Here is a 12,741-nt window from a genome sequence, read left to right as displayed (position 1 = left end):
TTGGATCACTTGTAAATCTTCCTTCAGTGCACACAAAAGTTTCTATTTGTGTGAGTCTTATCGTATCCTGTGAAATATCAGCGATGCTACTAATGCTGCTGCAGAAATGAGGACCTTTATTTATGAAGTTTTCTTAGCACAGAAGTATAGGCAATATAGATGTTAGTACTTTTAATTTGAGAACATTTGTATTCCCGAGGGAGAATATTGTTGAATTTCACTTGCTAGAATTCTATTTATATGTAGTTATTGCTGATGTAAATGATGTATTCTGTTTGAGTTCTTTTGCCTCCTCTTCAACAGGCTTGTTGGTACTAAAACTATGTGGTAAGGTTTATTTTATTTAACCATTTTTATGTTGCTTTGACTGTTGTCTCCTAAAAGAAATTTCATACTAACAGGGAATGGGAAGTTTCTTCTTTTTGTTCTTTAAATGAAAAAAGTCAGAAAGACAAACTGAATGTAGCATTAGTACACAAGAGAAAGAGGAATATTAGAGAAACAATGTGGTCAGATGTAAGAGGAAAGAGAGCAGAGAGAGTGATGCTGTCAGTTCATCCTTGTAGTTTCTCATTCAAATATTTTCTTTCCCCTTCTATTCTTCCAAACCCCTCTGCCCCTGCAAGCGAGTATGACTGTACTGTTTTAGCATACCCATGCAGAACCTTCTCTAATGACTGTGTGCTGTACAAGCAGTAATTAATTAGACACTGTAGGATATATTAAAGTACAGAAAAGAGTAATTTCTATAACCTACTGATTGACCAGCATTGGTTAATTTTACTTTTTGGATGAGGGGCATTTTTTGTTTTTTCCGTATCTCACTGCAGATTTATAATTTGTTTGTTGAGTCATAGCACATGGCAATGTCCTTCAATTTTAAACCAGAATTTTAACACCATGGAACGCTGTCCCTGTAAGAGGTACCAGGACATAACCTCATTTTGGTGAGCAAAGAAATCTGTAAAACTTTGTTTCTGGGTCTCACAGTTCTGTCAGGCAACCTTCACTACTGATTAAACTTCTGTTCCCTCTCCCAACTCAAGGCCTTTTCCATAATGGCCACCATTTATCTGGGCAGAATGACCCTCCAGTGCCCATCAGCGCTGCTGATGGAGCAGCAAGGAGGATGAGATGTGTTACCTGCCTGCTGGGGAGAGTCCCTGTGGCTCTCAATGGAAGCACTAATCTGATTTGAAAGTGCCTGGCTTGCTCTGTGAGCAGGCAGCATTTGGATTGCAGTCAGTTCCTTACCTTGGCAAACGCAGAAGAGGTTAAAGGAGTTCCTACAATCTTATAGGGAGATATATTCATTCATTATTTAAGAATAGCTAAGCAAATCTACAAATGATAAGCTCCTTATTCTCCAGTTTATTCCAAATACGGAAAATGTATGCTGTTGAGACAGAAATGGATTTCATTTCCGTGTATTTAAACTTCTGGTATTCCTCACTGCTTTGGAGCAGATTTAGCTGCTTTTTAGTTTGGTTTGTTTTGTGGTTTTGGTGGGTTTTTTAAAGAATTTAAGCCCACCCCCTTCCTTATATTAAAAATGCCAGAAATACTTACAGTGTGCTTTATTTTTCTTTACCCTTTTAGCAGACAGATGATGCAGCACAGACCGATGGCCAGCAACAGACACAATCTTCTGAAAACACAGAAAACAAATCACAGCCAAAACGGCTCCACGTCTCAAATATACCATTCAGATTCCGGGATCCAGATCTTAGACAAATGTTTGGTGTAAGTGCTCGTAATTTATTTCTGCTTTTTTATACATTTGCAATAGGTATTTTGTGTCACAAGCAGCCGTGTCAGAGGGCTGTATCTCTGATTGAGGCTGTTTAACCATTTTTCAGGAAAGATTTCCCTTTAATCTGTGTACAATCAAACATCTGATTTGGCAGTCACAAGCAGGAAAAGAAATGACACCACTGATTCTGCTGGATGTGATGCACTTGGGTGCTTTGTACTACATTCACAAGAAGCTATCTGTGGTGGTTTAAATGCATGCATATTGCTGCTGCACACATCTAGGTTTCTCTGCCGGCGTTTGTTGATTTTGGAGAGTGTGATATTGAACAGTCGATGCCTGACCTCCTGAGTAAGGGACCCAAAAGGACGGCACAGGCTGAATTTCAGCACAAAGTTTAGACACAGAAATCCTCACCCATCTCTACAGGTTTTGTAGGTCTGTAGGCTTTGAAGGTTTTTTGTTAGTATTTTTCTGTAAACTTCCCAGCTTGTGCTTTCCCCTAGGCCACAGATGCCTTCAAGCACATCCCCTGTTTTTCACACAGGCCCTGGAGATGCCATCAGCAATAGGATTATAAACAAGAGACCTTACACTGAGCTTCTATTCACTGATCCAAGAACTCTAAGGTTTGAAATGCCACAAAACCTAGAAAATAGTATCTGATCTTCTATTAGAACTCAAGTCAGGACTCTGAAGTATTTATGTTACTCTCACTGTCTTTATTCTGCCTCACTCAACCCCAATTTTCTCCTGTATTACAGTTGGTTATTCAGTGCAGCACCAAGTGCCTCATGGCTCTGTACGTCCTTCCATCTTTCATGTTCAGCTCAGATTTTTAAGTTCTAATAATGGTGTTTTTATGTGAGCCAAAAGATGGTGTTTCTCAGTATTTTTTCCTCTGAAGGAAACAGTCACTGCAAAAAGAATCCTGGTGTGGTACTGGGAAATAAGTGACTGTTCTGCTGGATCTGATTTGGTACATATTACCTCCCCTGAACACAGCTTCCAGCTCATCAGCAGAGTAGCAGAAGGCATAATCATTAACCCTCCAGAGAAAATTATGCCGATTTGTTTAAACTAAAAAAAAAAAACAAACAAAAACAAAAAAAAAAACCCCAAAAAAACCCCAAAAAAACCCCTTAAAATAGGTTTTATTTGAAAAAAAAAAAACAACGTTAAATTAAAGAATTTTTGTAGGTATTGTAGTAATTTATAAATGAATGAACACAGTTCCTTTTAATGTTTCTTAGTCAGGTCTCAAAAGACTGACACTGGAGAACGGCTGGAGTTTACAGCTGACTTCCAGAATGTCTTGGTAACAGAAAACTTTTAGCTTCTGAAATGATAGAAAAATGAAATTTCTCCACGTGAGTTGAGGTATGGCAGATCTGCATCATGTCCACATCATACACACAGTGGATGACCTTTTTACATGCACACAAATATAACAGAGGAGAATTGTTTGAACATCAAGTCCAAGTCTACATTGAGGCTGAAGTTGCAGTTAAAACATTAATTAAATGGTGAACGCAAGAACATGAAATAAGCCAGAGTATACCAAGTGATGGTTGATTTTTCATGGTCAAGTTGAACCTGTTTAATAAGCTAGAGAAGGAATACCATCCTTTCTGGCCTGTAATTGTTTATTGTCTCTTAAAAGAGTGGAGTACAGGCTCATTTCTGCAGTTCTTGGGACTCTTGTTGGATTATTCTCCATTTGGCTGCCTTTAATTTCTGCCTTTTTGTTTAAGATATTGGGTCACTTACCAACACTGCATGTTAATGACATATGAAATAACAGAAATGACCCCCTGATGCATTACACTCTCACCTCACCAAATGTGTCCCAGCAGAAAGTGTTGTAACATTTATTCCCTTCCTACGCCAGGTCCAACAGGACAGGCGGCTGGGTTCAGCTTTTGTGTCTGCAAACACTGTCTAGGGAATTGGGTGCTGTTGAAGGTCAATAGGAATAGCAGACACTTCTAATATTATAATAAATATACGATTTTCAGCAGAGAAAAAATCCCCCCGACGTAAGTATCCATTCTGGTTTTCCAAATGATTCTCCAGTATGACCAAGCTTCTTAGGGAATAATGGTTACCCATTTCAGCAAGGGTGGAAAGGAATCCTCAGTCCTTGAAGCCAGCAACAAAACTCCCACCTGGTTTAATCTTTTTCCTGTAATGCAGAAGTAACCAAACTCCTTCACCTGAAAATGCAGAAATTTGGGACTTTTACTTCACTGTGCTCACAGTTTAATGATCTTTTCTCTCTGTCAGGGGCTTCACTGAGCTTCAAGTTCCTCTGTGGTTATATTGTAATGAGCATAATGATGCACAAAATTTAGAAATAATATTGATCTGACTCCTTTTAGGGTTGTCTTTTTTTTTAGGGTTGTCTTTTTTTGTGTGTGTTTAACAATATTTGGTTTTATATTCTTTAACATTTTTAAAAGCATTTCACCGTTTCCTGAAGGAAACGTTTGTACAGTGTATGATAGAAGGGTTGAAGTTATCTTATTTTCATGCAACTTTTTCTGTTTCTTTGCAGCAATTTGGTAAAATCTTAGATGTTGAAATTATTTTTAATGAGCGAGGCTCAAAGGTAAGCAGTTTAATTCACCTGTGGAATTTTTTTGTTTTGTTAAAAATATCTGAGTAAAAGGAAACAACTGCACTGCTGTGACAAAATAATGTCTGAAATTTTATGTTAGTGAAAACATCTTCTGAGCTGTCAGTCAGCTTTCTAAGCAGTATGAAAATCATTGGACTCATATCTTTTAAAGGGGGTAATTTAAACTACTCCAAACTGTCATTTGTTATATGGGAATGTTGATTTTTGCTGTCCTTATTCTTCAGGGGTAATTATTTCATTTATTTTATGAGTCCATAGTTAAACATATTTGTAGGCAGGTTTGTATTAGTAGAGATTTTTTTTTCTTTACTGAAATGAAAGATGATAACTATACCTAATAACTATCCTCTTAAGTAATTAGCTGAGAAAATATGTGATTGTTCCAGATTAAGTGCAGATGTTTTCCTATTTAGTTAAAGCCTTAGTACACCAACCCTTTGAAAACAGTCTATTTTAGCATTTATTTTATTAAAAGAGTTCTTATTGTATTGCAAGCATTTAATACTATTTTACCAAAATTACTTTGCCTTAAATGCATACTTCAATTTATTCAGTATTTAAGAAATAAAGCAAGATAGGATGGCCAGGGCTGCATCAGCTGGTGCAGAACTGTAGCCCAGTGTGTTCACCTGGTATCACCTGCAGTATAGGGGCTTATGTCTCTCATATGCATCTTTTTTCCTTTTCTCGCCATGTCAGACACACTAAAAAGTTTATTCACTAATGTTTCAATCTTCCTGTAACTCATGTATCATTTATTATTAGTGATGGAATGTTATCCCTGTTCTCGACATACTGTAACCTGTCATAGATTTTTGATGTACATGATTCTTAAAATATCTTAAATCAGATATATTTTAATTCTGTTAATATTTATGTTTTGAAATCAAAGCCTTTTTTTTTTGTTTGTTTTGGGTTGTTTTTTGTTTTTGTTTTGTTTTGTTTAACCTAAATGGAACAGCTGAAATCTCCTGGTTTATTATTCACACATTAATTAGATCCCTTGCCTGCCAGCCCAAACTCAGTGGGAACATTCATCGCTTTTTCAGTAAACAACTAAAATGGATGGAATTTGGTGGCTTAGAATCTCCTGCTCTGGCCAGAATTTATTATTGTTAAATTATTGTTGTTCAGAAATGTTTACCAAATACATGGATTCTCCAGACCTGCTGCTGCTGCATAATCCCATCCATTTCCAGAGCCATCCCCCACTGGGCACCTTGGCTGGTCGTGGTGCCAGGGTGGAGCTGAGCACATTGGGAGGAGTTTAAACTTTTATTTAGCCTCTAAATTTTACCCAGTTGGGCATTTTCGCCACCACACCTGCCCTGGGCTGCATAAGTGTAAGGTTTTGTTAAAGGTTTGGGGGATGGCAGATGGAGGTGTGTCCAAATTGAGCTTTTTTTTGATGTTGGCTTTTCAGCGTGGAAACATCCCAGTGCCTTGTGCTAAAGGCAAGGTTCTAGAAAGGATTTCAGAAGGAAAAGGTTTTCCTGGCTGGGTTTGTAGCATCCCTACCTCAGTTACACACTTGTTCAGGTCAGAGTGTTGTTAATAAATGCTCCTGCACCGTCGGGGCTGCAGTCCAGCTGTCTCCAGGGGAGCTGCTCACAGCTCAGGGCTGCTGCTTCTCACCTAGCACGGAGTTATTTCAGCTACAGCTACAGAATATTTTGGTTTGCAGAAGTACCTTTAGATTCTCTCAATTAAATGGGAAGTTAAGGAAAAAGAAATATTAGCAATGAGAGGGACATCTTTTTTCTGTTCTTTCTTTTTCTTTTTTCCTTTTTTCTTTTTTTTTTTTTTAATCTGATCATTTCGTGTCCATTCTGTAGGAATTAAGATGCACCAGATTAAAGTCCCATTCCTGGCAGTGCTTATCTATGTTTTCATAAAATCCCACTGAAACTGAAAGGACTACTAAGTGGTTTCAGACTGAGTACAGGTAACAAAGTTTGCAGGATCAGAATTCAAATTTGTTTCCAGCTGCAGTTTGACATAAGAATTGCTAGAATATGTTTTTGTTTCTATTTCTTTTTCTTTCTTTTTATTCTAATAGTTAATGTTTTGAAAAAACAATTGTTGCAAAAACAACATAAGTTGTTCTCACGCCATAATAGTTAAGAAACGTGGATTGCATATTCTAAAAACATAACACTAGAACACTACTATAAATTATAAAATCATTTTGCAGAAGGAAGCCCTTCCATAAAAGAAAACCCTAAATCAATGAAAGTTTCATACAACAAATTTCTGCTTGTTTGAATGTGTAATAATAATGAAGAAAGCTTTGCTAAAATGTACAGCCATGACTGACTGTCAGCCATAGAGCTGATGACTTTTGAATTTTTGACCATTTTCTGTCAGTTATGAATCAATGCTCTAAACAGCTCTATATATACATCCAGAAATCTGTTTCTGTGTATATGTATTAATGTGTATCTGGTGTATATTACATTACCACCTATTTCTTGAAATAAGGAGAACTCCAAAGTGCCTCCCAAATTAAATCAGAAGCTTCTCACACACTAACTTGGCTATTATTAAATCACTTGACAGATTTTAAAAATAAAGTGCATATATTTGCATTAACAGTTAATAGAAGGCAGCTGTTAACTCAGCTGCAGATTAAATCAATGTTAAAGTGTTTGTGTAGGTATTTGAATGTGTGATGGGCGAATCTGTGTTTTGTTCTTGAGTTTCTCTGTCAGCCAGGTAAAGTTAAAGATTTGCATAAATAGTAAGAGCTTAAGTTAAGCACTGTTGATTATGAGAATAAATACAACATAAGAAATGAAAAAATTACAATATTATTTTCAGAATCTTTGAAGTTCCTGTCTTATCTTGGCTTGTGGCTCCACTGTGTATGTTTTTCTAATTGTTTAGTATAATTGGGTTTTTATCGTTCTCTTTAGCTGTTTGAACAAAAATTAACCGGTAGCCCTGTGAGCTAGAGTGACAGAAAATTTTGACTAAACTCCCACCAAATGTCTGCAATTCCAAGAAGGGACAACTACTCAGGCGAGAGAATAGGAAAAAACAAACAGAACTGGGGGAATTTCTGCTACTGAATGGAGTCACTCTGCTTAGATCCATGGATCACATGGTGATGTTTTCTCCTGTAAAATTTTCTTAATGACATCCTGAATTAGGAGTTTTTTTCATAGAGCTTTAACAAGATGGGAAGAAGCAGTTGTAGGAGAAATAAAAGTTTGAAGTTGAGGATGGGTTTCGGTATAAGGAAAGCCTGTACAGGGATCTAAACCGTGGAGATTAGTTCTGAGGAGGGGCATTTACTTTCTCTCACCACTGCTGCTGTTTTGGGAAAAAGAGAGTTACATCCTCGGTGCCTTGTGGCAAGCGAGGTCGTGGCCTTGTGCTGAAATTCTGGAGAGTGGTGTGGAGAAAATGTGTGGAATCAGGTGTTGTGAGGATGGCTTCAGCTGGAGCTGCAGCTGCTGACAGAGCACTTCGGAGCTCAGGCTTCAGGCTGGATTTATTCGGGGAAGAAAAGGAGTAGCTGTGCTTAAGGTGCTGTGGAGAGCACGAAACAGAGACCACTGCTGTACTGAAGTGTCACTTTTTGCATTACAAATGGGAGCAAATAGCTGAGTTCTTTGCGTAGATGATATAACCCAAATAACCCAGGGGATTATCCTGAGACTTACTTCACTTTTTTGGCTGATAGTTGATTAGTTAGTTCTGTAGTCCATACCCATTCTTCTCCTCGCTGCTTGGTGTCAGTTTTGCCTTAGTTTGATATTTGGTCTCCCCTTTCTGTAAATGAATGTAGAAATGTCTTCCCTTTCTTTTTATTTTTATTATTATTATTATTATTTCCCCCCCTGCCCCCCTTATTTTTTTTGCAAACCAGTCACTTTGTGTAATAGGTAGCACTGCAGAGAGGAAGTGAGTGAACACTGACAAAACTCAGCAAAGGGAGGTGAGGAGCTGTGGTGAGTGGCTGATTGCTCCGGAGCAGAACAGAGTTCAGGCTAAAATAGAAATAAATTTTAAAAACCCAGTTTAATAGCACTGAAATTATGTGAGCTCTGCAAAGCACCACGTGCAACTTGCAAAAGGTTCTCGGTGCGAAAGCTCGGGGATGTAGAGGAGAGGTTATTTGGATAACTTTGGGAGGCATGTAAAGGCATTGTAGTGCTAATGCAAGAATTTCTTCAAAGGGTTGGTGTATGTTGCTAAAATGTTCCTCACTGTCAGATTTTTCCAAGATATTTCCCGTTTTAAACAGTGTTTAATTTAACTTTGGGCATAAGAGGCATTTTGGTAGGATTTGAAATGTTTGTGTTAGCCTAGTATTATAAAGGAGGGCATTTGTCATCAGCAGAATTTCAGATTTGTCCCATTAACGTGGGATTCTGGAGTTTTACCAGTTGCATGTTCTATATGTGGAAAATAATATGCAGAACAAGTAAATGAAGCAGTTAAACTTATTCAAAACGTTTGCATTTTTCTTCTTTTATCAGAGTTTCTTTTTCTATTCACATCATGTGATTTTCTTTGATCTGTTAATACAAGAAGTTTATACTTTGTTCTGAAAGTACTTTTGTTTTGTTGGTGGTTTTCTTTTTTTTTTTCCTTTTTTCCTTTTATAAAAAAATAAGTAAAGGCTGTATAGTTTGACAAAAGTTTAAGTTACCCTAGTGTTGCATGGGAACAGTGTTTCTTATGATCACAACAGCATGACTAAGTAGGCAATGTTTAGAGTATATTGACATTCAGTGTTGAATTTTGTGCACATGTTTTTTATTTTGTTGAGATATCTGCATGTCATTAAAATGTGGTTCATTTTCTTTTCTCATTAGTTCATTTTTTTCTATGTGAAGACACTGTAATTTATTTTAATTTCATTTTCTTATTGTTAGATTTATTTTCCTCTGTAGTGACATGTAGAGAAGGTATTTTTGGTATCATTCTTTGACTTTCTCAGAGGGTATTATCTAACTGATGACAGGGAAAAAAAAAATTTGTTCACATTTGTTGCTTATTTATTGCACATTTCAATACAAATATAATTTTTCTAATTTGCATGTTACAGAAATGAAGCGAGAACAAGAAAATATTAAATTAAAGAGAGAGAACATAAGCAAACAAGTGGTCATTGACTGAAATAATAATGTGCATGTTGTTTTCCCCCCTTCTCCCTCCTGCATGCAGGGATTTGGTTTCGTAACTTTCGAAAATAGTGCTGATGCGGACAGGGCGAGGGAGAAATTACACGGCACCGTGGTAGAGGGCCGTAAAATCGAGGTGCATGTTCAAAATATTTTCCTTTTCATCTTTTTTATAAATGTCTGCTTCACTCTCATTTGTTGTTTCAGATGCATCATTGGTGTCTTCTGTGTGCTCCCCTTTCCCCTTCCCATTGTTTATATATATATTTATATATAAAGAGAGAGAATCTGGCCTTACTTGGGTTTTTTATTATTATTTCTTTTGTAGTTATTACTATTATTATTATTATCATTATTGCTGAAAGGTGGATGACAGATTTGAAAAAAAAAAAAAAAAAAGAAAGCTTTAATATTTTGAAGTTATTATTTTGGATGTTTTGTAAATCAATGGGTGCAGTAGATTCCAAAAACCAGCCAACAAAAAGAATAAATTAGAAAAATTGAGAACAACAAAAAAAAAGTGTGACAGACAAAACAAAAACAAACAAAAGGTTATTTTTTCTTTTTTTGTTTTCTTTTTCTTTTCCTTTTTTTTTTTGTTTTTTTTTTTCTTTTTTTTTTTTTTTCTGCAGGGTTGATGTGGGATCCACAGTGGCTTTCAAAAAAATTCAAATTGGGAAAGAAGCATCCAAAGATGCCCAAGAAACAAAGCCAGACTAGAGACCGAGCAATTTTCACATTTAATTTTAAGGAAGCCATGGTGCTCTTTTGGCTGGGTGGCCTGAGCCATCCCCATCTCCAAAAAAACCTCAAATACCTTAAAAAACCCAAAAAAACCCCGCCACTGGATCCCCTCCAACACTGCCTCAGTCGTATCTGTTAGATTAAAAAAAAAAAAAAAAAAAAAAAAAAAAAAAAAAAAAAAAAAAAAGAGTTACCAATTGAAAATGCTGTCGTCTTTTGAGTAAGATGTTGCATATTTTGCCTTTTCATTTTCCCCCTTCGACGGTAGCGCTTAGGGCCCTCACCAAACTCTCAGTAACCATGGTAACTGTATACATACCCATGCTGGCGATGGTGCTGAATGGTAAGTGGAGAAGTCCATCTGCCGTTTCACGTATTTAGCGCTGATATACCACGTGGATTTTTTTGACTTGTTGTATTAAGTTTTCTTGATGCTACATTTTTTTCTATATATTGGTACGCCTGTAATTGAGTGTACGTTTTAAGCAAGCCTGGGAGGCACTGATTGGATTGAGGATATGACTTCGTGCACATCTTACTCAGATTGTTAACTCCATATTGTGTTAAATAATGCACCCTCTTTTTATCCTTTTGTTAGCTGTGATTTTAAAGCTTGAATGATTTTGTTAATTCTTGCAATGAAAAAGGCTCTTGTTCCAAGTGTTGAATGCTAGATGTTGCTTTTCCAATGGTACTTCTCTTCTAAAGGGTTATGTTGCACACTGCTAAAATTCGTTTGTCCCTTTTTTGACATTTTCTTTGTTTCCTTGTACCTTGTCTCTTTCCTTTCTACTCCACTGCATGTTCCTTCATATAATCTTTTTTTTTTTCTGTTTTGAGTATTTATTGTATCAGTGTTATCATGGAATACAAGCATGCTCTTAAGTCTTAAATTATGCAGTACCTTTTAATTTGCTTTTAATGTCTTTTTATTAAAGTTTAAATGATATGATGTTGCTTTATTGAAATGATTTGTAAGTTAAAATGGTTATGAAAGTAAATGTAATTATAAATAGTATGATTTTGTTATGCACCTGTTGCCTTCTATAAATTAAATTGCATTTTATTTTCACATGACTAATAGCAGTAATAATGCATGCGTTTAATAGTGACACGGGCCCTCCCTGTAACCCTTTCTAATGCCCTGTTCTATGTGCTTAGGTAAATAATGCCACAGCACGTGTAATGACAAATAAAAAGACCGTCAACCCTTACACGAACGGTAAGTGCATGAGCCCCCCTGCTCTGGGTGACTGCCCCCGCATGCCAGCCCTGCTCCTGGGGCGTCCCACTCTGCACCTTCCTGGGGCGTCCCACTCTGCACCTTCCTGGGGAGTCCCACTCTGCACCTTCCTGGGGTGTCCCACTCTGCACATTCCTGGGGCGTCCCACTCTGCACCTTCCTGGGGCGTCCCACTCTGCACCTTCCTGGGGCGTCCCACTCTGCACCTTCCTGGGGTGTCCCACTCTGCACCTTCCTGGGGCTCACAGTCCCAAGGCACAATGGGGTTGGGCATGAATTCCGCCTCTGCAGAGCTTGGCAGAGCACAAATCCTGCTGATGGAATCCCAGTGTTTGACCCTGGTGGATTTGGTGGCGGATTGAGGAGTGATGTTCTCTACTGGCTCTGTGCAGTGTTAATGTACTGATGAGTGAACTGATGGGAGGGTTCAGCTTGGTTTGGGGGATGGAGGGAGGGAGGCCAGCAAGAACGTCTTGCCTGTAAAACCTTTTAGTACCAGGACGCACATCTGGTCAAAGATCATTTTCCATGTCTTCCTTCCACAATTTGTTAGAAGAAAGGCAGACTGGTATTGGGTGCTGCTTCCAGCTTTTTTCTTTTCCCATGGAGAAATCAGAATTCCAAGCTATCTGAAAATTAAATTAATTCTAATACTGACCTAAGTCGGTCGGTTAATGAGCTAACAATAATGTTGTACATTAATGATAGAAAAAGAATCCATAGTTATTTGAGGGGTTTGGAAACAATACATTTTTGAAATGTTTCTTTTGGGAGTGTTTGATCACGTGCTTGAGTGTGCCTTTACTCGTCCAGAAAATTCCAATTCAAACAAGTTCCTAAGTCAGCCAAAGAGTCAAGAATAGCACGTGAACTGAAGTTCTTGCAATTATACTTTCAGTTTTGCTAGACTGTGTAGTTAGTGGTATTTGCTTTTCAATTTCATTGTTTTTCCCATCCAGTAGAAGGCAGATGAAATGTGCACATAAAGGTTTCCTGAGGTAGATTAGACTCTTTTCCATTTTGAAATATAATGGATCATATTTTCTGTGTTTGAGGTCTCATTAGTGAGGGTTTACTAAAATCCAGGGCACACAGTGGCTTTTTTTTTCCCCTTAATGAAAGGCTTATCATTTTCTCATAACACAGTAAAATAAAACACAGGGGTGGTTTTCATGTGACGTGTTAATTGAGCTGGTTAAAATGATCTGGAGAAGAAAGGGCTGAA

General features: G+C 37.4%; 1 protein-coding gene across 37 annotated transcripts in view; it reads left to right on the top strand.

Annotated features, from left to right (window-relative positions):
• RBFOX1 (RNA binding fox-1 homolog 1) overlaps positions 1-12,741 on the top strand; it is a 1,151,565-nt gene that overhangs the window by 1,056,233 nt on the left and 82,591 nt on the right. For all 37 annotated transcript variants that reach the window (XM_066197674.1, XM_066197696.1, XM_066197682.1 and 34 more), the window contains 4 exons: positions 1,600-1,743; positions 4,311-4,364; positions 9,573-9,665; positions 11,435-11,495. In XM_066197674.1, the coding sequence (XP_066053771.1) occupies positions 1,600-1,743; positions 4,311-4,364; positions 9,573-9,665; positions 11,435-11,495 (352 nt within the window). The remainder of the gene's footprint in view (positions 1-1,599; positions 1,744-4,310; positions 4,365-9,572; positions 9,666-11,434; positions 11,496-12,741) is intronic.

The sequence above is a fragment of the Chamaea fasciata genome, unplaced genomic scaffold, assembly GCF_029207755.1.
Source record: "Chamaea fasciata isolate MVZ Bird 193981 ecotype frontalis unplaced genomic scaffold, bChaFas1.0.hap1 SCAF_16, whole genome shotgun sequence".
NCBI classification, from domain to species: Eukaryota; Metazoa; Chordata; class Aves; order Passeriformes; family Sylviidae; genus Chamaea; species Chamaea fasciata.
The sequence above is the reverse complement of the archived record's forward strand: the minus strand, read 5'-3'. Positions and strand labels throughout refer to the sequence as shown.